General features: G+C 39.4%; 1 protein-coding gene across 2 annotated transcripts in view; it reads left to right on the top strand.

Moving 5' to 3' along the window:
- The first annotated feature begins 4,430 nt into the window (after positions 1-4,430).
- CARD11 (caspase recruitment domain family member 11) overlaps positions 4,431-26,867 on the top strand; it is a 47,059-nt gene continuing 24,622 nt past the window's right edge. The window contains exons 1-2 of one of the 2 annotated variants that reach the window (XM_080556742.1): positions 4,431-4,867; positions 26,636-26,848. In XM_080556742.1, coding sequence (XP_080412868.1) covers positions 4,855-4,867; positions 26,636-26,848 — 226 coding nt within the window. In that variant the 5' untranslated portion in view covers positions 4,431-4,854. Of the gene's footprint in view, positions 4,868-10,905; positions 17,439-26,635; positions 26,849-26,867 lie in introns of those variants that run through there. The other variant, XM_080556743.1, reaches the window with a different exon arrangement.

Here is a 26,867-nt window from a genome sequence, read left to right as displayed (position 1 = left end):
GTAGATGCCCTCCTTTTCCTCTTCATAGGAAATGTTAATTTATATGTGCTTGCCTTGAGTTTCTAACTTTTGCCAGATTTTATAAAATAGCCCTTTTTTTTTTAATAAACTATGCAAAAAAAAAAAAAAAAAAAGCACTTTTATGACTTTTAAGAGGTAGGAAATATTCTTTTCTTTTATCTCCCCAAAATTTAGTTTCATCATCTATTGAGTATGGATATCAATGTCTAACTCATTGGTTGCTGTGAAACTTAAGTATTTGTCTGGAAAGTTTAAAGTTTCTTGGATTTTAAGCACTATGGATATATAATTAAGAGCATAAGGAACAGCATAAGGACCTGAGCTCATACCCAGTTGTGATGAATAATTTATGTGTAATGAAAAGGAAATGGTTGGAGGAATCATGAAATTAACTCTGCCTTTTCTGGAACAAGTGTCACAGAGCCTGGAGCTTTTTTCCATTTGGCCCCAAGAAGTGGCAGAATAGGTCTGACTTCTTTGCTTCAGCAGAGGGCAGATCTTTCAGCAAGGCACTGTCTGCTCTGCTGTGGGATGTCAGCCCAACTCATGCAATAGATTTGAACCTAACTTTGTCATAAAACGGAGAGCGAATATGCTCACAGCTTACACAGACAGATAAATTGTCAAAGTCGACAGAGACAGAACATTTTGTGCAAAAATATGTAAGCCCCAACACTGTCAAATGAAGAGAGAATTTTATACTGTCTGTTTCCCACTGATATATGTTTGGCTGTCATCTTATTTCATAGTTCAGGCAATTGAAACACTGTTTAAATGTGTATCATAAACCTATAGATGGGAGCATTTCCCTACTGGATTTAAACCATTACCCCAAAGGTGCTAAAGGAACCCTGCTGTGTGTCGCTTTTTAAGATCAAGGGGCATTTTTGATGTTAATGTCTAGAAAAGGCAGATGAACACTAACAGCTGCTTATCCACAGGCTGGTGAATTGAATAGGGAAATACTTCTGTTCTGGAAGTCAGATCTCCAGAGAGAAGTGATAAATTATGAGCATCTCTAAGTAAGAGTGATAGTCTCTAAGGACAGTTGAGCAAAGCTGATAATATAAAATATGTAAAACGTGGAAAATATTTAATACTTCTGTTTCTTTGCTCTAAAGAGTTGGAGGGGTTGTGTTAACAATATATACGGTGCTACTGATCTAAGACATGCAGGAGAAATGCAATATATTAATTCTCAGATCACTAGTTTGTAAAATGCTTTTCTGGTACCCAGGGATTTTCAGGACTATTACACTGATAAGGAGTCAAGGGCAGTCTCCTCATGGGCTGGGATGGCTCTCTTGGGAGATGAAGGGAATAGAAGAAAATGAACAGCAGATTAAGAGCTGGACAGTTTAGTATTTCTCTGCTTCCAAATGCTGATTTTTTGAAAATTTATTTATTTTTAGCTTTCCATTCTGCAACTACTTAAAGATATCCAGCAGCTTTCTTTCTGAGTTATGACCTGCTCTCCTGAGTGCTGATGAATCAACTCAGTAAAAAGGCATTCTGTAGGAAGTCAAGCTGCACGCAGAGAATCTTCCCCTGGATAAACACATTTTGCACAATTCCTGTGGCACAGACAGAAGGAGAAGCTTTCCCTACAGGCTCTGACAACAACGTTATCATGTGAAAGTTGCTGTGAGCAAAATACTTTGAAGGCCGGCAACAATGTAGAGGAACCTCTCAGATGCCAAGTCTTCTTCACTGTTTGATGGCACTAATAGAAGGCATAGGATAACCTTGAAATGTTGCTGTTTTTATGCAAGGATACTAAAGTAAAAGCCTGGAGGAAGGGAAGGTACAGCATCAAAAAGCTTAAGATGCTCGTTATTCAGGTTTTACCATTAAGGCTCAGATCATGCAGAATTAGATATACCTGTATTTTAGGTGGAACATCAGCATTTTCTTGAATTTTCTAGTTGCCTAACAGGACATAATTATTTTCCGCACTTGCATTGTGTGAAATATATCACCTCGGTCTACCAGCTTCAAAGAACTGTAACCTCAGCCATAATATATTTATAGTTAGAGAATATTTTTTTAAAAACTGAAAACTGGAATTAAGATTTGAAATTCTTGTGAGAGACAGTTCATACTCAGTTATGGGTAGTTTTATGATTGATAACTGGATCCTACTTGACTAATCTCAGTTTACCAGTAAAGTCTTTATGATTAGGAGAATTTTACATTCTTCAAGTTTCAGTAATAGACTCCTTTAAGCTGCTCAGGCTTTACTGGGTAATTGCTTCATCTCTAGGGCTTCACTTTAGGCCCAGGGAAATGTGGAATCTTTAAAACAATTACTGTACATTTTGAAAGCTGTTTGTAGTCAACAACATTAAGCAGAACAGAAGCAGGAACAGGAACAAATGGTATCTAACACTGCTTTACTCAGGAGGGCACTTTTGTAGTCTACTGTCTGATACCCAATTTGCTGAAGAAATCAAGGACAGGAGGAGAAAACTGTAACAAGCTTTGGTAAGTTTTAACAAGAATTCTGTCAAGTTTTTATTTTCAGGTTAGGAACTGTGTGTGGAAGACCTGTGTTTTTTAAATTGAAGTGAAGCCGCAAAGCCTGCTTGTCAGCAGAGTTAATTTCTCTGGTTGTGCTGAAAATGGTTCCTCTGTTGCATGGACAAATCGGCTTCCTCTATGAAAGCAGTCGAAAGCTTGGATCAGAAGTAACTTACTTGTCTTTTGATGGAATAATGGTAGGCCACAATTGGTATAGCAGTATTTCATAGTATTTTTCCAAAGTATCCATGGCTTTCCCCTAGTTGTGCTGGTCATGTCAGAAACCGCAGAACCTCATCCATGCAATTGTCACGTGGATAGATTTTGGTTGCTCAAAGCACGAAGCTTTCCTGCACCTTGTCACATGCAGCTTGCTGTTTATTTAAAGGTGGATTTTGATAAAGTTGCACAAGAATATAAGTAGCACACCACAGTATAGTCCTCAATGGAAACAAAAAAATTGTTAAGGGGATAGCATGTTCTACTGCTGCCCAGTGGGAGAGAGAAATCCCTGCCTTCCTCAGTCTTTGAGTTCTTGATTTAGAGAACTGGAATCTCTTCCAGAATCCCTTTCATCCTTATGGCTAAACTTAGGCCCCTATCGGTCTGGCTACAAACACATGAAATCAGAAGGATGATAAGGCAGAATAAGAGCAGAGCTGCCCCACGCATTTTGCTGTCTAGAATATATTTTGCTCCCTCCCAGCTTGCACAGGGTTGAGGTTTTCAGTTTGATAAGAACACTTTTGAGTGTTATTGTAATGACACTTTGAGCCATATATTACCTCCCTTACATTTCTTCTTTTCAGTTTATCATCTCACTTCCTTCATTCTGTTTTCTTTGTCGCTGCTGTATCCTTTGACGCTGCTATATCATTTGATAATTTTTTTCCACTGTACTTTCTTTCCATTCATTGTTTTCCTTTAGTCTAACAACTACTTTTCCTTTCTCTGTCTCTCACTCCATTACTTTCCTGTTGCTGACTCCAGTGAGTCTTCATTTGAGTGCATCCATCCAGTGCAAAGGGCAAAGCCTAGGTAGCGACTGGGAGTAGAGCATTATTTGTGCCCTGTTTTACCCCTGGAGGTCAAATAGGCAATCGCAGAACAGGAGTCGGTAAGAGTGGCAGGCGCATCATGCAAGTGATGCAGGCTAAGGATCCCTGAAGAACATAGCAGCACTGAAGGAAGGTTACTAGCAGCAGTGGTGTGTCCTGGCCCCCAGGACTAAAACAGGACTGGCTTGCTTTGTTCTTGTTGGCTTGACTGTGGGAGAAGCCTCCCAGCCAGTAAATGTCGTCAGTGAGACCCACCAGTTGTTAAATTTGCCCGTGTGTGGCTTTGAGCCCAGAGTCCAGCATTAAATCCATTCAAGATCCTGCAGCTTATTTATGTCAGCAGAGACTTCCTTTGGAAAATATATATTTTATAAGTATCATTCAACTGTAAAATATTCTAATACTTGCATGAAATTTTTTTGACTACCCTTTTAGTGATAGTAGCTGTTAATTAAATAGATGTTTTCTTGAAAACCCTTTGAAACCTTGGGAAAACACAGAACTTCTGCGTGGAACTATTTTTCTTGAAACTCTCTTCTGTCCAGTCCTTCCTTTCTCTTTTTCTTTCCTGCCTGCTTTCTAGCCAGCGTGTGTACTGAGAAGCAAAGGCTGCTGCTTTGTGGTCTGAGAGGCACAGCACCAGTAAGGCTGGCATTCAGCATGCCCGCTTTTGCCTGGGGAAACATGCCCTAAAAGTCCAGGAAACTAGAAGTGAGGCAGTGAAGACAATCTGCCTTTTCAATCTGAGCCAGTTGTTTGTGATTGCGCTGCTGCCTGCTCTGCCCACTGCTCTTCCTGGGGAAGGGGCAGAAGTGTCTCTGTATTTGCTTACAGTGGTACTTCAGGGCTCTGCTGTCACCTGCGTGCAGACTCATTTGCAAACAGGCTGTATCACTGGGGAGCAGAAATGTGTTTTTTTTAAACCCTAAGCAGATTTATAGTCTAGTTTCCTGTCAGATCTTTGCATTTTCCTTCTCCGCCCCTCCCAGCCTCTGACACACTTTTTCTCACTTTCTGTGTCGCTCTTTGCTCATTCTGACACCAGTGCACTTGCTTCCTTTATTCCTGATTCTCCCTAAACTTTCGGCACTTTTGGGGTCAGGGGGTGTTTTGCTCCTTGTGTTTCCTTTACTTTTTAACAGCTGCAGAGTACAAATAACCTCTCCAGGCCCCCTGGAGAGACGGTGGCAATTGCATGGAGGCAACATAGGGACTCTCAGCCTGCAGCAGCTGCAGCGAGACAGCCTGGTCACTCATGAGCACCCAAGGTAAGGAAAGCAGCTGTCAGATCAGCTCCACCTCACTGCTGGCTAGGACGGCATTTGACTCTAATCACTACAAGTTCCACTTTCACCTTTCACCTCTTTTTTTTTTTTTTTTTGTGTTCATTTTCAAGAGCCTGTTTCTTTGAGAATGATTGCGTTCGTGCCTTCCTTGCCCTCAGCAGCTCTAACTGTACTCTGCACGCGCGGGTACACGGAGCCGAGGTTTCAGCGAGGTAAACAGGTGGTAGCTGGAGGTGAAAACATCTTCTTCAAGAAGTGTGCGCTGGGAAGGACGATTGAAATGGAGGCCTAGCAGGGGGAGATGAAAGGGCTGATTGTCAGCACTGGTCTCCAGGGAATTTCTATTCATGGTGTGTTGTGCCCTAACCCTTTTTTAAAATCCTTTCATTGGGGATTTATGCTTTCTATTAACTAATACAATCTTTTTTTTTTTTTTTAATTAGTTCTTCTCACTTTCTTTATTATTTTCTCAACCCTAGTGGATCTCTTACTTTTTCACCATCTTTTTATGCCTGTTTTTCATCAAGCGCATTTTTTTTGTGTGACAAATGTTCCCCTTGTTCCTTTCTTTCTCTTCCCTCCACCTTCTTTTTCTTGTCTGTGCAACAGACTGTACATCCTCCCCCATGTTCTCAGTCTTTCTCTCCTTCCCCTCTGTGATTTACTTCTCTATCTTGTGTTCCCCTTTCCTGTTGCTTCTCAGATGCACTCCTCCTTCCTGCTCCATCCTCTTTCTCATGCACACAGCATACATTGCAGCCCTGCAGAGTTGATTTTGCACACACAATGGTGTTGCCTCTCCACTGGGCTGTCCTTGTACACATATGCTGCTTGTATATCTGCCCCTTTGCTCATGTACATATTCAGGATTTGCATATTTGCAGTTTTGGAGATGCATCCCAAAGTAGCAGACTTTCATACTTAAGTAGCTTCCCTCCAATTCTCAGACTCGTACTTAGAGATTCACAACAAATAACCACTGTCATCCTGTCTGTTTCCTTCTCTCTCACAACAAAATTTTCTAATACCTATAACACACCATAGCTTCCTTTCTACTCACAAATACAGCCTTCCCTGACGTTGTTTTTTCTATCCCTGCTCTTTATATCATCCCACTCTTTCCAAAGTTTTTACCCCAACCCTCCATCAGATTTTTCTATCTGTTTTAATCTCGATGTTACATTTATGTTGGGAGGAACCACTGAAGCAGATGGTCTTACTCTGTGCTGCCTTGGCATCTCCCCGCATACGTGTAGGGGAACTGGAGGAAGTTTTGCAGTTTCTCAGCTCCTCTTTCCTTTACAGCATATGCAGGCTAGAGCAGAGCAAGAGCTTTGTAAAGCTCTTAAATACAGAACTTCTGATCTGACACTAAGGTAGTTTATGTCCCATTGAATCCCATGGGATTTCAAATCTCAGCGGTAGAGAGAGGTTCCCTGCTGTAATGCTGTAGTGGGAGTAACTTTGCTCCAAGGATTTGGAAACAGCTCATTTTTTAAATACTACGAGTTGCCAGGATCAGATATGGTTAAAAATGCATCCAAGGATAGTATCTGCTATTATTGTGTATTTAAGTTTGTAAGCTTTGAACCAGATATGACAAAGTAGTAAATTTTTTGATGAAGCTTTTTAGCCTCACCTTCTCAAGCAGGGCTATTGAGGCTGAAGATTTATTTCTAGGGATGTTCTGGTTTGGGCTTTTGGGGACTGAATAAGGATCACATATTAAACTCAGCTGAATTAATAAGAGAATTATTGTGTGAGAGAATTCTCTTAGCAATCTACCCTGCTCTCTCAAATTGTCTATCTCCTTATGAGTGAAAGAAGCTTAAACTATGTTTGCAATTATAATATATCCTTTTTGATTCAGAGCTAGCAAACTGTGGCCTTTGAGCTGTGAGCATTCTCTTCTGAATACTGAAGCAGGTACATTAAAATATCTTTGTCTTTTGGATCTGTTGAAAAGTCCAAAAGCCTAGAACAACAAAATAAGAGATGTTCGTACAATTTTAATATGAGTCCTTACTCTGTTACAACTTGTCTTGTGACACGAAATGTTCTGGTGTTCCTTTTAGTCATTCTGCAGAACTTGCATGATGATTTTGTGCTTTGTGTTTTTGGTATCCTGTGTCCCCAGTACTAGTTCTTCTCATGCGGCCTTGATACCTCCCAGAAATAAATTGGCTGAGACAACATTTCGCCGCTTTTCCCTTCCCTCTTACCATCGTCCCTCATCATCATGGTTTGCTGTGGGTTGAATTTAAATGGGCATTGTCAAAATTGCGTTGACAGATTCCAGGGGATGTGGAGCTAGAATTATTTTTTTTTCTAGTTTCTTTAGTCATTTACCTGGCAGAAGTGAAATTTCAGCTGGAAAGAGCCTGGAATCTTTCCACCCACCCAGCAAATTGCTTTACTGGGAGGGGCACCCCTGGAACAGACATTCAGAATCACATGCTGGACTCCCTGTTCTTACGCAAATAGTTACTTCCATTTATATTTAACTCTGAACTAAGAGAAAAATAAAAGTTTAGCATGATTGAGAAGAGAACCATTTGACTGCAGTTTTACCTCTTAAAATTAAAAGCAACTTGAGCCTTCTCTGAAAGGATGCATCCCAAATAACTGGGATATGCCGAAGAAATCTGAATGTAGTATATCAAATGATTTAGTTTTATACTGTCACTTAGTCAAATTTTTAATGAGTTATGTGGCATGATTACTCACAGAGGATGAAGCATATAAAGATCTTTATTTCTCCCAATATGATGTCTATATTATTGAAAGAGAACAAGCTATCCACTTATCAGGTGTCTCAACTCTCTTTGATACTGAAGTGCATGTTTCATGAAATACAAAAGTTTCACTTAGATGTGGTCATTAAGGTTGTGTAACTGATGGTGGAATTTGACCTGTGACAGCTTTCTTTGTAAGTAACCCCCACAGTTATCTAAACCATAAAAGAGTAAGGAATATTGGTTCAGGTCTTGTGGCTTTCAAACTGGAGGGTAAAACCCTAGTCCTCACCAAGTTTAGTGGAGTTTTGCAACTGGTATCAGTGAGATATGATTTTTGCTTTGGCTGTTTATCACTGCTGTCTGTAGGATTTGCATTCTCAGAATGCTGTCCGCTTTGCTGAGAATAGAGTATCTGCAGTGAATCTGCAATTCCCTTTTCAGAACAAATGATGGGGTTTTCTCAGGTGTATGTGTAATAAGATTCTCCATCTCCTCTCTTCCCCAAACTCTCTCTTAAGTGCTGCCTTCACCCTCTAGTCAGGGTCAGTTATTTAATGGCAATGAACATTTTCAGGAAGGTAACCTTTCTGCTTGTGATTTGTTCAAGGACTCTGGAATTATAATGGTTGATGTCAAAAGTATATAATTGGTCTCTGTGGCACACATCCAACAAGTAATAAAAGGCTCTTTCTCTCTACTTCTTCAGTCAGTATTCTCTCCCTATATTACCCTCTCACTTTTGCTCCTCTCAGGCAAAAGGAGAATACAGTGCTAATCTGTTTAAAGTGCGATTTGACAGAGTGGACCATCTGCCATATACCCAGACATGCTCTGTCCCAGCCGCAGGCAGCAGTGGATTGCTCCCTGCCTGAAGGTTTGCACACTGACTTTAGTTAAACATAAATGTCTTCTCTGAACTTTATTTTGAGCACCTTTCTTCCTTCATACTCTTCCGCCAAGTAGCTGGGCTCTAGTTTGTGAGTATCATGAATTCTCACATGCTCATTGATGTACTGGGGGGGGGGGAGGTGTTTAAAAATTTACCATCAGGTAGGGCCTTTGTGCTCTTTTATACAGAAGGCAAACACAAGTTTTTTTTCACAGCTCAGGGTAATGTATTACCAATAGCACCAGAAGCTGACCGTGTGTTGTGCATTGTCTGCTATCACTAGTGAATATGTAGTGAAGAGAATATTCTTGTTACATTAGTCCCACAAAACCTATTTTATCTTCAGTGCTGGATGGAGCTTTACTTTCTAATGCTGTTTACTTCAGTGAATCTGTTTAGCAACTCAACAGGAAAGAAGAATTTGTCAAATCTCACTGGAAATCTATCAGAAATGTCAAAGTAAATGCTATAACATTCTGGTTTCGTCAAAAGGGTAAATGTATATACAGCTGTGTATGTGATATTATTGCTAGTAATTGTTGCCTCGGTGAATCTGTCTGTATAAAGTAGCACTGTGTGATATTAACAGATATTTTTGTTCTGGTCCCTGAGGCCAGTTTGGCCTTACACAAAGATACTTGTTGTTTGCTCAAGCCTGATAAGTCTGCCCTGTTCATTGTAGTTCAGGGAAGGAATACATCTTCATTGCAACCAGTGAAAAGATTCCCACCAGCCCCCTCAGTGCTGGATGTCTGCTGGCAAATTTTCAGCAGGTTGTAACTGAGGCTCTGAAACTTTAATGCAGGCTTTCTGTCTAAAATGAGATCCTTTTTTTTTTCTTTCCATATGAATGCAGACAAAACCGTATGCAAGCAGGACATATATGGTTTTCAGTAGCAGTTAATAGGTTGTTTCCACTTCATTTCTTATGGCTCTGTATGTGTATAAACATTTCTAAGCTACCTACTTGAAATCAGTGAGCATGCTTAATAGGTTGTTACACACATTTAATATATTTGAGCACAAAACCAAGTTCCTCCAAAGTTTTAAACACTATTAAAAGGCAAAAGATTTTCCCTTCAGATGTTTTCCTCTATGAATTCTGAATCCTGAGCAAACTGGGAAAACACCCGAAGGTTGTTTCAATTCTTTTACTAAAGCTAACACCAAATACACCTAATTTCCAAACTGCAGTGCAACTGGTGATTGAGTCTTTTCTTCTTAATCATCAACTGAGAATATGACATAAGATCAGTTGGAGGCTTTTGGCTTTTAACATCTCAGTTAAACTACCAGGGATGTTTACAATTCACTAACCATACTGGGCTGTTGAATGAAGCCATGGCAGTTTTGCATGGATCATCTCCATGCAAAGACTGGTGCATCCAGTCTTTTACAAGAACAAGGCGCAGTGTCTATCCAGCAGCTACTGCGTGCATCTCTATTTCTTGGCTTTTTGTGAAGATAGTTGCCATTCTGTACATTTATAATGGAGTTTATAAATTATTTATTTAATATATTATAATATATATAATAATTATATAATATATTTTAATATAATATAATTATTTATTATAAACTTATTATAAACTTTATAATGAAGTAGTTGGTGTGATCATCAAACTAATTTCACTAACGCCTTGCACAGAAGGAAAATACAAAATTTCATAAACTTTCTTGTCTTCTTTACTATTGCAGAGCTGATTTTCTCGGGGACGGGGGGTGGGGGAGGAGGAGGGAAAATAATCTCTGCTACTGCTCTGGTAGTTTCCCTTCACAGTTCCTGCCAAAACAGGACAGAATAAGTCTCAATATTGATTAGTTTAAGAATATAGAATATCCCGAGTAGGAAGGGACCCATAAGGATCATCAAGTCCAACTCCTGGCACCGCACAGGTCTGCCCAAAAGTTTAGACCAAGTGACTGAGTGCACAGACCAATCGGTCTTAAATTCAGACAGGCTTGGTGCAGTGACTGCTTCACTGGGGAGCCTGTTCCAGCGTGCAGCCACCCTCTCGGTGAAGAACCTCTTCCTGATGTCCAGCCTAAACTTCCCCTGCCTCAGCTTAACACCATTCCCGCGGGTCCTATCACTGGTGATAACGAAGAACAGGTCACCCGCCTCTCCACTCCCCCTCACAAGGAAGTTGTAGACTGCAATGAGGTCCCCCCTCAGCCTCCTCTTCTCCAGGCTGAACAGGCTGAATATTTTTGACATGTTGCATCCTTCCAGTACCTGTATTTTCAGTTACATATTTTTCAGGAAGATCCAAGATTAACATGTTTTATTGTAGAAGGTTTAATTTCCTTCTGTCTTTTATTCTCTCATTTTTGCAATTTAAGCCATGAAAGCTAACAATGCAGTATGAAAAAAAATATGTATTTAAACTTTTGTCTTAGGTCAGAAAGGAGTGTGTTTTTCTTCTGCTTTATTTTTTAGAAAAAAAAAAAAAGTGAAGGAGTATTACATTTCCTGTAAGGCTGGAAACACTGAGTCAGTTTCTTTTTAATCTGAAATTCAATGGTTTGAAGGAAAAATGATACTTGGGCATTTTCTTATGGAGTGTTACAAAACAGAATGATGTTTTTGTGACTTGTCCGTATCCATAGTGAGAGCAATATCAGTCGGTTTTGCTGGAGTAAGTGCTATTGACAGTAACACCTTCACTGAATCACTGAACAACTGGGGTTGCACACCTGGGAGAGTAGTGTCTGGCTCAATAGTTACTTTAGAAGCTGTATGAGAATACAGTATCAGGAAGGAATGAACTTTTTCACCTGCAAAGAACAATTGGAAAGTGCTAGGTTTAAGACAGAAATGGTCAGGATTTGAATGCCTCTTTTTGAAGGTTGTGAGTTTAATGACAAGCTCTGATACCTTTTAGAACTTCTACATTGTGGAAAAATGCAAACTCGTTGCAATTGCATCATTATAAGATATTTGTGCATAAATACAAAGCCATTTTAGCAGGATAGTATTAGAAATATTGGATGCAAGCCTATTAAACAGCTAATGTGATCAGCCCATATCTAAGTGCAGTCTCTGTACAAAGGGATAAGAACAGTAAAGATCATCTGAATATTCAAAACTGTGAGGGAAGAACATGCAAAAAGGTGAGGGGTGGTTAGTTGCTGTTATCTTGGTCCTTGTAGGACATCCCAAGTCCTCTCTACCTTCAGTCTGATGCTTTTTTCTGACTTGCCTCGCTTATGTTTTCTGTATCTCCTTTCCTCTTCCTCTCTGATTCTCGTTACCATCCCATATACGGTAGTTTCATCAGGTGAGTGAGAACAGCTAACAAACTTCTCCCTGCACAGCACGCTTCAGAGCTGAGGATATCTGTCACCTCTGGTTTGTGACTGGTCCTGAAGGAAATGAAGCAATACATACAGCATAGCAAATGAAAAAAAATCAGAAATCAGAGGGAAGGCATAGACGGGCTGTGGTGCTTTAATAAGTCTTCTGTACCTCACTGTGGAAGTCGTATTTTCATCTGGAGGATTCTTTCGCATTATTTTCTTTCGCTCTCATGGAGAATGCTTAACGTATACAACAGTAGTAGGGGGCGGTGGTTGTGCTGTTTTTCAAACATGGTCCAGTATTGGTTCTCTGTGGTCCTGCATTTAACATCTATAAAAAGCCGCACAAGATCATCAGACTCTGTGGGCTGCGCAATGCCACATCCTGGCATTCTGTGTTACGTTCTGCATGTCTAGAAGTGGTTTCTTCCCACCTTCCTCCTGCCCTCACATGGAGGCAGTGAACTCAGTAGTCTCAAACCAGAAATTTGTTCTGCCCTGGGTTTGGCCTGACACAAGCCCAGGAGGACACATGCAGCTGCCTGCAGCCCACACTAGCAATCTAGAGAAAATCACAGTGAACTGAGTTAGTCTTCCGGCTGGATATGGGTTATGAGCGATCAGCTGGACCGTTTCTGTCCTGAAAATGTATGGTAACATTTTTGGCTGAGAGCTAGAAGTTTGCATATAAAAATCTGCGGGGAGAATATGGTTATTATTTTAAACTTCCTTTATGCTTTAAAACATTTTTTACTAGAATTATCCATCTCAGGTCCTCAAACTGTGAAGTGAGAAAGTCTAATTCCGTTTTACCTTGCTAGGGTGAATGATATCATAAATATTAGAAAGAAACGTAAAGAGTTATTCCAGAAATTTGAATTGAGATAAATGTGCCTTACTGATGTCAGCACTCCAGTGGAGATACCAGGAGCTGCAAATGTCAGCTTCTGATCCCTAAAAGAAAGGTTACCAACTTTCTGAATGAGTCCTCACTCAGTTTACCTCACCTCCACCATTCACCTCATCACTACCATTGCTAAGAAATGTCCAGTGTTTCCTGTTTCCCAAGTCAAACCCAATGATAGCATTTTTGGGTTGTAGTTGTTGGCCATTCTAAGTGAATAATTACGTGAGACCAAGAGGAAGAAATCTATTTTTAACAGACATTCTTTGTAGCTTTTTACTTTTTGAAGTCAGATTTCAACTCACTACAATCAGAGCTTTCCAGTTGTTTATTTAAAAGTTTTGCTGAATTTTATTCTTTTCTGGAAAGTCCCTTCTGTCCTTGGTAGCTCTGCTTTCACTCTTCCTGTTACACCAGTCTTCCTTCTCACAGCTTCCTCAGCTCCAAGCAGGCAGGGTTATTAGGACAGAAAGGGTTAATGCTAGGAGAGAGAAGTGGTCAGGATGTCATAATAAGGTATATGCTTCTCCTCTGTGTTTTTACTTTCTGAGAGCCATAATTTTTCCTGTTATATGCAAGGAGAAAGGTGAAGACAGGATCTAGAAAATGAACAGTTCTTAAAGCGGCTTCTTGCTGCTTTTCGTCAGAATATAAATAGACTGTCGCTTCTGCGAGCAGACACGTTGATGAGAGATGGGGGGAGATACTTGAGGTATATCAGGGCAGCTGATCATCAGAACTGGAGTGCACTTGGTTTTGGCAATGCGGACACATGAGTATCATCTAACCAGTCCATCCACCAGTCTTCACAACCAGTATGAAAATACTGCTGTACTCATTGGGGGCTGCCCTAAAGGCTGAACAGTACTTTTAAAGGGTTATGTGATTCTCAAGAGAAAATTAGTCAGAGTATCTGAGAAACCTTCATTGCCCCTGAACTGCTCTCGCCTTCCTCTATTGAATGCTGCCTGATGTATAACCTCTGCTTTCCATTACTGAGAACAAGGAAGAGCTTCAGGTTTTGTCAAATTGCAAGGCAATAAGTTTTCAGGATGCTGCAACCACATTCTTGGATGTTTCCAGCTTTCAAGTCACATCAGGGAACACAGAAGAATAAAGGAGTTGTCCACCCAGAAGCAGCCATGACCAGCACTAATAAAGCCCTTTTTACCCTAGGGAAGGTTGTTACTTGAGAGCAACCAAAGAGCATTCAAACACCCAGAGCAACTTCAAAAGCTTTACTAGCAACCGGGAATCATTAATGATTACTTTCTCTCAGGACAGGTCCTGCAAACATTACCTCCCACACTCATTTGCTATGAACAATTTCAGTGTGAGTATAAGGAGAAAGTACAGTTCTGTGGTTACTGTAGTTCATCAGCCCTTTCAGAGCTCTCCCACGGTACTTGCCCACTTCTTACCGAGTTCTCTCTTCCGTGATGTTCTGCATTTTGGTCTCCTTCACCGAGGCACCTCATGGAGCAGGAATAAAAGAACCCCTGGCTCTTTTTGCCTTCCACTCAAGTAACCATCTGTGTTGCTGGGTAGGGAAATGTCACAAAGGTAACCCTGTCATACAGGCAAGGATGGACAAAGACAGATCAAGAACTCTTGTCCTCTCATAAAATGCAGAGAGAAGATTTCAGAAGTAGCTCTCAGTAGACAGGATTTTACCCAGTAATGCCAGCAGCAGTGCTGGTTGGTGTCTAGGACATTCCTTCTAGGAATGTTAATAATAAAAGGCTGGACAAGTTTCCTTTTTAAAGAGGCTTTTTAAATTCTCCATGTGCTCTTAAAAAAAAAAAAATCCTTTAATCTTTCTGATGTTTGCAGTACCCTGGAGAACAATATAAATTCTTTTCTCAGGTGATAAGTGTATTGCTTTTATAGGATTTGAAACACTTATTGACCTGTTTATCTTATGACAAAACAGGATTTTGAATTCAGATCCAAGTTGCTCTACCTTGTTTCTGTTTCTAATCCCAATTGAACCTTGTATATTCTTATTTTACTTTATGCTATATCATGCTAGAATAATTTCTGCCATAGAAGATAGAAAGGCCTTGCCATCAAAGAAGGAAACCTGTGAACAGAGCACACAGTTCTTAAAAGAGCTGAAACCCGTGTGAAGGAAAGCAGGAGTTAAACTGGCTCCTGCATAACAATTGTTTTGGTTTACGCTTGAGGTTCCATCTCTGTGCCTGATTCCTCAGTCTCGCCTTCCACGGTGACTTCGTTAGCAATGAGATGCTAATTAAATTTCATATTTATGATTAGAAAATAAAATCAGTGGACCTTTTTAAAATAGATTTTTATGAGTTTTGGCTCAGTCAGCTGAGTCAGCAGTATAGAGTCTGCAAGGCTGAACTTACCAGCTTTGGAAAAAAAAATAGGATAAATAGAGCAAATAATGATAGAAGGAGAATCTAATCTAAAACCTCATACTATTTCTACACTGTATTAATTTTTGAGCATAAGAAAAATAACTTTATTTTTTTCCTCCTAGAAGAAATATTCATAGAAATCCATAGTCATGTAGTCATGTATTCATAGAAATACATAGTCATGTGGAAATGAACCTTTTTTCTTTTATCTTGTCTCAGAGGGTTCAAAGCTTCAAATTTAATCTAATTCTTAAAATCTCAATTGTAGGTGGAGATATGGTGAAAAGAGATTGATCTATCAGTAGTATTTACCATCATCTGTTAACTAGCAAAATATGTATTTCATGGATTCAGAAGGACCAGAATTAGCACAAGTAAGCACTGACAACACAGTGTCAGCCCTCTTCCCCATGGAGCACGTATTCCTGGGTGGTTTGTACAATTCTGGGGAATCAGAGCTACCTAAAGACTGCTGTTGGCCAGATTTATAGGTGCTATATAGTGAGGTTTCTTATTAATGTAAAAATTGTCATTTCACAAAGATTTAAAGGCCCATTTTTCAAATACTTAGCAGTCAAAGAATGCTGTAGTTGACAAAAGATTTTTGAAAGAGCTCAGCTTCAATCTGAGCATATAAGAAATCCCTGATTTTTAAAAGTGCTTAGCACTCAGCAGCTCTGTGATTCATAACACTATCTTATCCCACACTCTGAGGCAAGTCTTGCAAAGATCTGGCCATTTATTTTAATGCCTATAGTCTATCTACACTCTTTGAAAATCTGACCCTAATTACAAGTTGTGCCCTTGAGTGGGAATGAGAAATAGGGGAAATCAACCCCCAGGAATCAGAACCATTAACTAGTGCTCATGTTGCATGTAACCTTAGTTCATATGCACACACAACGCTGCATTTAAAACAAATGCTTTTCTGCAGTGTTGTTAGCTTGCAATACTTCAAGCTACAAGGTACAGTTAATGCAAATAACACGTGAAGAATTGTTATGCTTCGAGGCATAAATTAGGAGAACGGGGGGAAAAAAAATGCTCCCACTGACTTTTAGTTGATTGTGATGCCTTACCACCCTTTGTATTGTGAAGCATCTCATAAAGATCAGGATTCGGGTGAATATAATCCTGCAAATCTTGCTTTTGTAATATTGCTCGTAAATGCTGCTTTACAGCAGCTGCCCATGCTTAAAGACTGGGATGCTCACAGATGGAGTGTAATTCTTGCATCACTTCACAGTTTCTATTTTCGCAAATATTTATTTCCACAGTCAGCAGAGAATTCAATAAAATATGGTCCCTCATGCTGATTTTTCTTCATACTTCTTATGTTGACTCATTCTGAAGAACCACACTCAGGTGAAGAGAGAGAAAGATTTCTTGCTATTTCAGTAATTTGCTTCTTCAGTCTTTTCCAAAAATACAAGTTGACCATGAACGGAACTGCCCAGAGTTTCCTGATGAGAACAGAGTTTAGTGTCTTCATATGGTTAGTTAATTCTTCTGGGATAAGCTTTCCACACCAAAGCTTTATAGCATTTTATTCTATATCGTTACAGCAATGGTCTCAGTTATGGATAAAGCAACAGAAGATACTTAATTCCTCCTTGCAATGCTTTGGAAGTAGAAAATACTACAAAATTGCTAAGTATTTGGTATTCTCTTCCCCAAGACAGCAAGACAAGGTCGCAGAAAGGTTACCACTTACAGAAATAAAGTACAATCCCATTAAGCATGGAATCAGACTATTTTTGCTTAAAATTGCTGTAGAAGTGACTTAAAGGAGCCCTCCTGCAGGATGCAAAGAGGACTGTCTCTATTTTCCAGTGGTTGCTTTCCTGCTCTTAACTGCACGCCTTGCAGTGAGGCTTTGTTGATGATGCTGAGCTGTTAGCTGCCCCCAGCTGTAGTATCTTTGGGAAGCAAGGGTCTGCATGAGGTAGTGTCTCTGCTGCTCCATCCTGAGCTCACAGCTCTCTGTGGCTTTGAGAACACTTCCTCTAAGACTTTCCTCTACAATGTTGTCAAATTTGAAAGTTACCCACAACCTCTGTTCAAAAGAAAAGGGAAGTCAGGCAGCCCCCAGCACCTTTCTATCTGCTATATATAGACAGTGAGTTTGAGAAAGAGGATGGTGGGCGTATGTTTCCGGAGCTACGTGACACGGTCCTGCTACACCAGTACAAGAAAGGAGAGGACACAGAGCAAGGAGAGGAGGTGACCAGGAAGCAGAACTGGGAAAAATATGATCGTAAAGGAAGTGCAACCATTTCCACGTGAAAGGGGAATTTTGATTTCCAGCTGTAAAATAGTGATCTCCTTCTGATTCTTGGTGAGGTTTTGTTCTTAGGCCGGGCTGTTTGTGATCTATTGTATACTTTCTTGTCAAATGGCATCCAGTTTTCTTCTGTGTGTTTTGTGCTGGACTGGCTGAGAAGTTCTTTAGGAACGCTTAAGAGGACAGAGGATTTGGTCAATGGCAGGTGACAGAGCATCAAGGAGTATTTCAGTGGCAGTCTGTGACTAGGAGGGAAGCTTACTTCTTACAGGGGCTTTGAGGTGCAAAAAGTACAGGTACTTGTTATGTAGGGCGCAGCATTCCTCAAGCAGCAAACTAGCATGTGCAAGAGAGTTCTCTGTTCTTTAAAAATTGCAAATGTTTTAAAGTAATAGTTAAACAGGATACAAAGTGGCCTAAATTATAAATGCCTGTGTTCTATCTACATCAAGTTCTTCGTTTACATAAAATGAACAAAATGCGTGTGAATGATTGCCGTCATCACCTCAAGGAGACCAGACAGTGTTTGATCAAAAAGAATAGATATTAAGCAATCAAGAGCTAAACAAGATTGGATGTCTTCACAGTGCTAGGTACAGACCTATTATACCTTTGCATCATGCATTGAGATAGTTAAGTGATTCATACTCTCATCCTGTGTGTAAGTCAAAATGTATGCTGCTGTCATAATGCAGTATGCAGTTGGCATGGGGGTTATTTTTCATGTGTTTGGAGCAGTAGTGTTTGTTAAGGTTGATCCTTATAAAGGCTTATGACAGTTTTTTATTTGTCCATTCTTTGAATTTTCTTTATTTTGCCTAGCCCAACTTAACAGTGCGACTCCCACTAGAGGGTTCTGTTGTATTTTTCTGTACATTCACAACAGTGTTCTAAAGCCTACTGAATGAAGTATTTTTTGCAAACTTTCTTGGGCCATGGTGAATTATGGTGAGATTATCTGACAGTATTCAAGACTGGAGCGTAACCTTTTCTGTTGTGAGAATGGCCTACACATTTACTGGCAGTTGTTGCTGAATTTGGAGATAGATAAACTAGAGTGCAGTCCTCCCATCTGATGCGCTGTGCATTAGCCTTTGACTGCTTGGGGATGAGAGTACCACCTACATGGAATCATCATCTGACTGCATGGAAAATGTCCTTCTCTGAATGTTTTTTGTTATTGTTTTAACTTGTGTAATGTAGCTGTTTGTAGAAAGTGCAATCTTTTAATAAGCAGAATGAGTAGCAGTTTTGGGTGGCACAGCAACACTTCTGTTTTCCTGTTTTGTGTGACTCATTATATTAATAGAAGTGAAGTGTTAATAACACTGATGAGAACCAGGCTATCTGCGATAGGGTTGTGTGAGTTTCAGATATATGTATCAATGATATGAATCATTGTCCTTACCAGATTCTTATGTAGCTCAGTGCATGCAAATTACCTAGGAACACCCACTCTCTGAACCAAGGAATGTGCTGTTTGTTGTACAGTGAGCACACATTTGCTGGCACCTTACCTGCAATCATCAACCCCATTTGCATGTTGGGCTAACTTGAGTTTTGAATTCAAGACTCCAGATCTGATGGCAGGAGCTCTCCTAATTACACTCTACTACCTGCTTGCCTCATGTTGTGTCTCCTCCTCCTAAGCTAGTGAAAATCTCATTACCAATTGTAAAAACAGAGTGAGTTAATCTCAAAGAAAAAATTAACCTGAAACCTAATAACTAATTCTGAAACATTTATTGAACCAGCATTCTCATGAGCCCTTGGCAGCCTGAGGATGACAGCTTCTTCTTGAGATCTTTGCTTTTAGCACACATTAGTTGAAAGGAAATGCTCATGTCAGTAGTTAATGCTGCACTCAAGCAAGAAAGGCCAGACATATAAACATATTTGTACTACGTTAGCACAGTGATTTCTGTTGTCCTCATCATCATGCGTAACAGCATGGAGAATGTGTAGATTAAAGCATTTATTAAATGTCAGGCTTTCAGCTCTCCACTGTTACTTTCCAAATCCTTTTAAATAGATGCACTAAATCCCTGTGGTAAATTATTTATTTAAATTATTGTGCCATTATCTTGATTTGCATGCTCAGAACTAGCACTAATTTCTGATGTATCAGGGTTTGTGGCAGGATCTTCCCTATTTATCCCCTCATTTGCTTTACACCCCATATTCTTTCCTTTGGCCTTTAAAAAGGTTTTCCTGTTCTCATCTCTATCTCACTTCTGCTCCTCACTTTCATTCTGTTGATTTCCTTTTTATCTTTCTTTTTCTTTTTTCCTGTTCCCTTTTTTATGTCTCATTTTCCCATGTCCTCACCATTTTTCAGCCCTAAATCTTGTCTTTCTTTCTTCTCAGATTTTTTTCACCATGTCTCATTGCTCACGTCTCTCATTTCTCATTTACTTTCACAAATATTACCACTTAATGCTAGTGTTGATAGTTTCTGAAATCTGAGCATCAGATTCTTTAATAATATAGAAGAACAGAGTAGACCAATACCAAGACCAGTGTAGACAACGACATTTAAAGAGGCAAATCTCTCTGTAGACCCTACAGGAAATCTAATCAACAATTAGTTGCAGATAGGACCAAAGTTCTAAGGTAGAAGTCTATGAGATGAAGTTCTGAACAGACAGATTTCTTTTCCATTCATTAGAGAGAAACTAGATTTCTAAGTTAAACTGGATGCCTTATTCAGGTTGGTGAGATGACTCCACCCTCTGTCTCTTTTTATAAATTCATTCCTCTATCTGCGATGCTTAGCAGGAATGCTGCTGAGGGAGCTAGAATTAGCACAGAGCATCTTCACGGTACGTAGAAAATAGTGACACAGAAAAATGACAGTGTCGTCAAAACATCATTGCTACATTTCTTTAAGCTATTTGTAGAGGAGGATTTTTCCATTTTCTATGTTTATTATTGGTAATATATGTTCTACAACCAAATCTGATTGGATCGTGCATGATCAGGGTAGCACAACCTGCTGTCGGTTTGCTATTGAGACAAAATTAGTCATTTCCTTCCTGTGTGATAACGTGATAAGAGCTGTGAAGTTCTAAGCTGGCAGACCTGAGGAGGACATAGGCTTTAGATATTCTCACCAACTGGAAAGCAAAGTGATAAAGCATAGATCTCTGCCTTTTATGAAGCCCCGATGATTACAGGATCCTCATAAATGCTACTGGAGTGATTAAGGACTCACAACAACATTTCATTGGGCAAAATAGCATTCTTAGTATGCAATCAGTTTTTTCCTTCAGGAACTGATAGGTACTTTATAGTGTTTTGTGTGCAATTTCGAATGCAGGCTAAAGCTGCATGCAGTAAGTGTGGAATTCAGTGCAAGGATTATTAGAGTATTAAGCAATATTATCCTGCAATTCTGAAAAACTAGTATGTCTGTTGTATACAATGTTTTCTGGTTTAGGTGCTAATATGCAAAGCATTGGGTGTACTGTATTAACAATACTAATAATTGATCCTTGCTTTATCTGTGCACATTTCTATTTTGCTGAGATAGTTTTATGTGGATCTATTCTTAGTAGAGTAACTAAAGGCAAAGAAAGAAGTAATTAAAGAGAATTTGTATAGTATTAATTCTTCTGGCCCTCTTGTGTTAGGGGAGGAATAGTGATTAGAGACAAATCTCCTCTGATTTATTCTATTGCTTTCATTTTTTCATAGAGCAGAGATACTGAAAGAGTAACATGATAGAATTCTTCATTTCTTTTTCTCTCATTTGGTTGTTTTTGAGATAATATTTATGAAAATGAGGGGAATTTTCTTTCCCTCTTATGTTTGTAAATGCAAGATGGATATGCCTCCGGAGCCCTTTGAACAAGTTAGGCAAGTTGTTTTGGTTATCTCTGTCTCTCTCCTATTTAGAAAATGGAAATAGTATTTATGACTGTGGCTATCATCTGGCTTCACTGAAGATCCAGGTTTACCTCACTGAAGCTTTGCATGTCTAGTAATGGTTTGGTTTTGTTTTTTATACATTGTATGTAACAGGAAGATTGACTTAATGGAAGTGGACAGAAAATATTTGTGCTAAAATAATCCTACTTCGTGTTTAAAGCTTCCTGCTCTTCTTCTACTTTGGAATTCTTCTCCTTTGGTATACTTAGTCTATATTTCTCTTCTATGTTTTATTGGGACTGTGGCGGTCTGTGGGCTGGCTGAATCTTTCATATGAAGAGGAAGTTCTGCTATATACAAAGTGGTTCTTTCCATGTCCAGCCACAGTGACCTGAAACAGAAATACAGCCCTATTTTTCAAGCGCTGTTTGCTTCGGAAAGTATTCTCAGGGTTACAAAACCTGAAGTAATAAAACTGTGCTAATAATCAATGTTTTTCTACGGCCTTCCCATCTTAGTGGTTCCAAGTGCTTTGCAGTCACTACTGAGTGAGTCCTACCTTGTCACAGAAACACTTCCTACCAGCCTCGGTTTCAGATGGGGACACAGAGGTAGAAAGAATATAAAGTGTTGATTCTCAACGACAGGTTAAGGCTTTGTCTCCTCTCATTTGCAGTCGAGATTTAGACACCTGTATGGAAAGCAACTTGAAAGTGTAGGCAAGCAAATTGTTGTCTTAATCAATGTTTAAGCTTTTCAGAAATGGTTTGCAGTACTGTAGAACATTCAGCACTGCAGCTAGCATAATTGGAAACTGCTGGTAGTGAGCATTTGAGAAATCCGGGATGTGAATAGAGCTCTCCTGTCTCCTTAAGCAAAGCAATATAATTTCCCTATCACACTTTAAACTGTGGCTTTCCTCTAAAATTAAAAATAGCACTAAATCCCTTTGTGGTTTTGTGGTTCTCTGATATACAAATCGACATCTATCCATACAAGCAGCTTTTGAGAAAATTACCTTGTTGTTATGCTTTATATCATATGAGTTGCTACACAAACTTGAGGGAGAAAGAGCATCGCCCCATGAAGTCTAGAGATATGCATAGAAAAAGGATGAAATACAAATAGCCTCAAAATTTTGGGGATAATATACATAGCTTTATAACACTTTTTTCATCTTTATATTTTGCTTTAGAGTGTGCTAATTCATATGTAATCCTTTTATTTTTTATATGCACATATTTAGTATTTAACATGAACAAACTCATGTTCATATTAACTTTTAATTTGCACATTTTGCGTGGTGGTTTCTTTTTAAATACTGTTAGTCTGTGAACATCTGTGACAAATGCAGAAGTCCCAAGCATTAGAACAGTTCACCCTTCCAAAACAAACTTCCTCCTGCTCCTAACCATGAGTACAATACCCTTTTTGTGTGTGTGTGTGTGTATTTTATGAAGGGCATATCAAGAAATCAGCAATGCTAGCTGAAGCCCTCATTTGCAGTCTGCTACATGGTGGTTTCTCAGTATCGACAGCCTGGCAAGAATTCACAGCAAGGGCATGCAAATAATTAAGCAGCTGAAGGGTTAATTTCTGCACCATCATAAAATTAAATCCCAAAAATGAAGCCTTAGGATCTGCCTTGATGAAGAGCACTTTATAGAACCCCTGGTTCTGAAGCCTGGAGGCTTTATTCCCTTGATCAGTGGAGGGTGTCACTGACGTATGAAAGCATGGAGTCTGGGTGAGAACAGAGAACAGCTTTAACTGCAAGGTGATTTGTTCAGTTGAAAAATATAACAAAAAAATAGCAAACACATAGAAAGATTCATTTATGTGTAACAGCCAAGAGAAGAATATTCCCCGAGAGAGCAAAGGAGATGAGGGGAGTAGAGCGTTTCTTTCAGTGTAAAAAAGGGATTCTCTCTTTTATTTGTCTGCATCTATAGAGACCTTTGAAATAGATGGGACTAGCTGAGATTATTACTGGATTAAGGTCTCCTGCAGTTAAAAGCTACGTTGTATACTAACTACTGAAAGGAGCAGCAGGAGAGCAATTTTTTAACTGCTGTGGCAATTCTTATTTCTTTTTGGCTACTGTTTGTTGAAGTCAGTCCAAGTCTGTGATTTCACACCTGTGATTTGTAATGGACATTGTAGTATTTCTGACATATCACAACTTCTGAACGTGTTAGGTTACAACTCGAGAGGTGCTGGAGCTGGAAACTAACTAGATAGTGATAATGAAGGTCAGATTAGATGATTACACAGTTGAAAACTTTTTAAGTCTGTCATTTTTAATTTGATAAGTAAAAACAACTTCTGTGCAATGTCATTACAGGAAGGAAGCAGGGAATAAGATCCTTTAAAAGACTGCAAAATACATGTGCTGCTGAAAATCTCCTTTTACAATTAAAGTCACTAATGCAATGCCTTTATTAGCTTCCTTCTGAGTTTCAGTTGTCACATCTGGTTTTGTACCAGCATAAAAAAATTTCATCTAATCATAAGCGTTTTATTTCTTATTCAATATTATGTTATATGCTAAATCAAAATACTAAGTGGTTACTATGAAGGCTGCTCTATTAGTATCAGCTATTGGTTTCCATTGTCTCTGGAAAAGCTGCAAAACACAGTGGAGTTACGTGAAGGTTATATGCTCATAGACCAGTCTGGCCAAGCTCTGGGAAGGAGAGGAGTGATACCCATTATGCAGCAGTAATCCCTCAAAGGGGGTGAGTAACAGCATGGTGAACCAGGAGAGAGCTTAGCTGTGCTTCTGGTAGGGCATTTCCATCTTGAAAATGTGAAGAAGAAAGCAAAAGGATGATTCTCACATTCCTACATGGCAATGACGGACTACTCCACTGAACGTTGTTTCTAAGGGCTTGATCCTGACAATAGGCTGTGTTTAATAAGTCTGCTGCCAGAAATGTGCTTTTAAAATTCTTAACCACTCATACAATATATTTATTACTTTCCCATTAAATGTTATATCCTCAAAATAACAGTATAGATATGTTATGCCCGTACATGAAGGACTATTTGTTAAAGGTATTTTTAATGTAATGTAAAAAATGTATTCATGTTGAGAATTATGCTGATGAGCGAACTTTTCTTTGAATCATTTAATGAAGAAATCCCTTACTAATGTCCTAAGGGAAGTGCTGACAGAGAGTGTAATAAGTTCTGGTTCAGTGCAGCAGACTGCAAGATATTTTGCATTTTATAAAATTCAGGCAAGTGCTTCTGAGGTCCATCTGTGAGCTTACCGGAATACTTTGAAAAAGCAAAGGGCCTGCAACATACCTTTTTTTTTTTAAGGTGCAATAGCTGTGGCTAGATGACTAAAATACTGTGACCTTCTGCTTTACTGCCTTTTCCCCAAAATTCAGCTTTTTTTTTTTTTCTCTTTTTATACAATGTTTGTTAAATTCACCTTTGAAATGAAATATACATTTTTTTTTCCAGAACAAGTGGTGGACAGTAAGGTTCATGAGAATGTATGGGTATTTCAAATGAAGCTGTATTTCACCATCAGAATTCCTCCCACTGCTACCTACTTTATATAGCTTTATATAGCTTTATCTGTTGTTTTACCTTTATACTGTTAATTGCTCCAGTGTCATTTTACCACATGCAAATGCTGGTATGCAGTAAAAATTTATTCCAATTTCTAAGGGGTTCATAGTCTCAGAGAGACTTTCTCATAATGACAGCCATGGCCCCACGATCCTAGATCCCACTGGGCAGATCTGGTCTTCCTCACCCTCTGAGGATGGTTGTCTCTTCTGGCCCATTTAATAGCAGCCAGTGGAGTAGTAAAATTTACATGCAATCAGCAGAGGTAATGCTAAATAATGGTTCCTGGGATATGAAGCTACAAAGAAAAGAATTCTGCGAGAGCTACTGGAGTACAAAAGAGAACAGCAAAGCTTCTGGCACTTCTCCCATAACCTGTCCATGATATGAGGAACCCATTCAAATTTTTCTCATAGAGATACTGAACCCCAGCCTAGAATTCTGGACAATTTGGGAAGACCTTTGAAAGGAACATGCGTTTTTGTAGGACTGTTTTGCATTTTATTATGATAGAACACTGACAAACACATTATCTAGAAGATTAGCACTTGCGTTTTTAGTTTCCAAAATGAGGAGTTAATCGCCTCTGGCTATACAGAATAATAGCTGGTTCTGCCCAGCGACATTCAGTGTAATGCATCATGCTTTGCAGTTCCTGAAGTTGGAAGCTGAGGAAATTATAACACAGTGCAGAGAGCTCTTCTGGTCCAAGAAAAACACCTTGCTTTAGTTACTGATTACCACCAAAGCCTCATAAAGCACTGCTCTCAAATCTTATGACCTAAGAACTGCACATTCTTCTTATACCATGGTCTCCGATAGGCTAAAGTAACTCTTGAAACAGAAGCTTAACTTCCATGTGCCACCTGGATTGCAAGACCTTGAAAAAGCAAGAATGTAAAAATAAGACTTTTTTGAGATCTTGACATTTACCACAAATTTAAGAGGGAAAGATTTTTACAGTTTCCTTACTATTGGCTTAGCTTTACTACAAGTTTTTTCACCTTGTTTCCTGACTTGTAACCTCTAATGAGATGGTTACAAATTAGGAGTTGGCAGGAAACTGCTTAGCAAGCACTCAAAAGATCATGTGATAATTTTTGCATGAGCCAAGAACATTTTCAGACTTCAGTGATACAATGCTCATACCTATCCACTCATGCAGAGAAAGGCAAGGTCTGAACTCACGGGTACTGGCATTCGTGCCCACATGTCCATCAGTACACACACAGCTCCAGGAGGCAGGCATGCATAACTACTTGCCTATAACTTAACTCCTCTTTAGGTATAGTTATTGTCATCATTTGGCTTGTCACAGATATGCAGGGAAGTTGCGTGTTCAAATCAGTACAGCTGAGAGGAACAGGGGAGATGAGAATGAAAGCCTTAGCTTCCTGCAGTGAGTATTTGTCTTTGTTCTGAGCTTCGTATGTTCGTACCCTTTCTTGAATCGCACCACGTCCTTTACTATTGCTTCTATTATGAAGAGGGATTCTCTGACTTCAGGAGACCTTCATGGAGTTAGCTGAGCTACAGATTCATCACCAGAGAGCAATATGCAATAGTTCATAGACTCAAGATAGCTCTTGTCTGAACTGTCACTTTCCAGATGAGCTGTGGACAGGCTGCACTTCAGTTCAAGCAGTTTCAATATAGGGCAGACCCAGCATTAGTCAGAAGTGATTTTAAGCTCATTCTGTATGACATGGAAGCACAAAAACAAAACAAAACAAAACAAAAACAGGATAGAAACTGTCCCGTTTGATATTCATTTGCCAATTGTTTCCCTTGTTAAGGAGGAGAGCCGGAGATGGATGACTGCCTGGAGACACTGAAAGATGAGGAGGAAGCTTTGTGGGAGAACGTGGAATGCAACCGGCACATGCTGAGCCGGTACATCAATCCCGCCAAACTGACCCCTTACCTGCGGCAGTGTAAAGTAATCGATGAGCAAGATGAAGATGAGGTGCTTAACTCGCTTATGCTACCCTCCAAAATTAACCGAGCAGGTAATTATTTTATGAATGG

This window comes from Anser brachyrhynchus (genome assembly GCF_964034855.1).
Source record: "Anser brachyrhynchus genome assembly, chromosome: 15".
NCBI classification, from domain to species: Eukaryota; Metazoa; Chordata; class Aves; order Anseriformes; family Anatidae; genus Anser; species Anser brachyrhynchus.
This window is presented reverse-complemented; position numbering and strand designations above follow the sequence as displayed.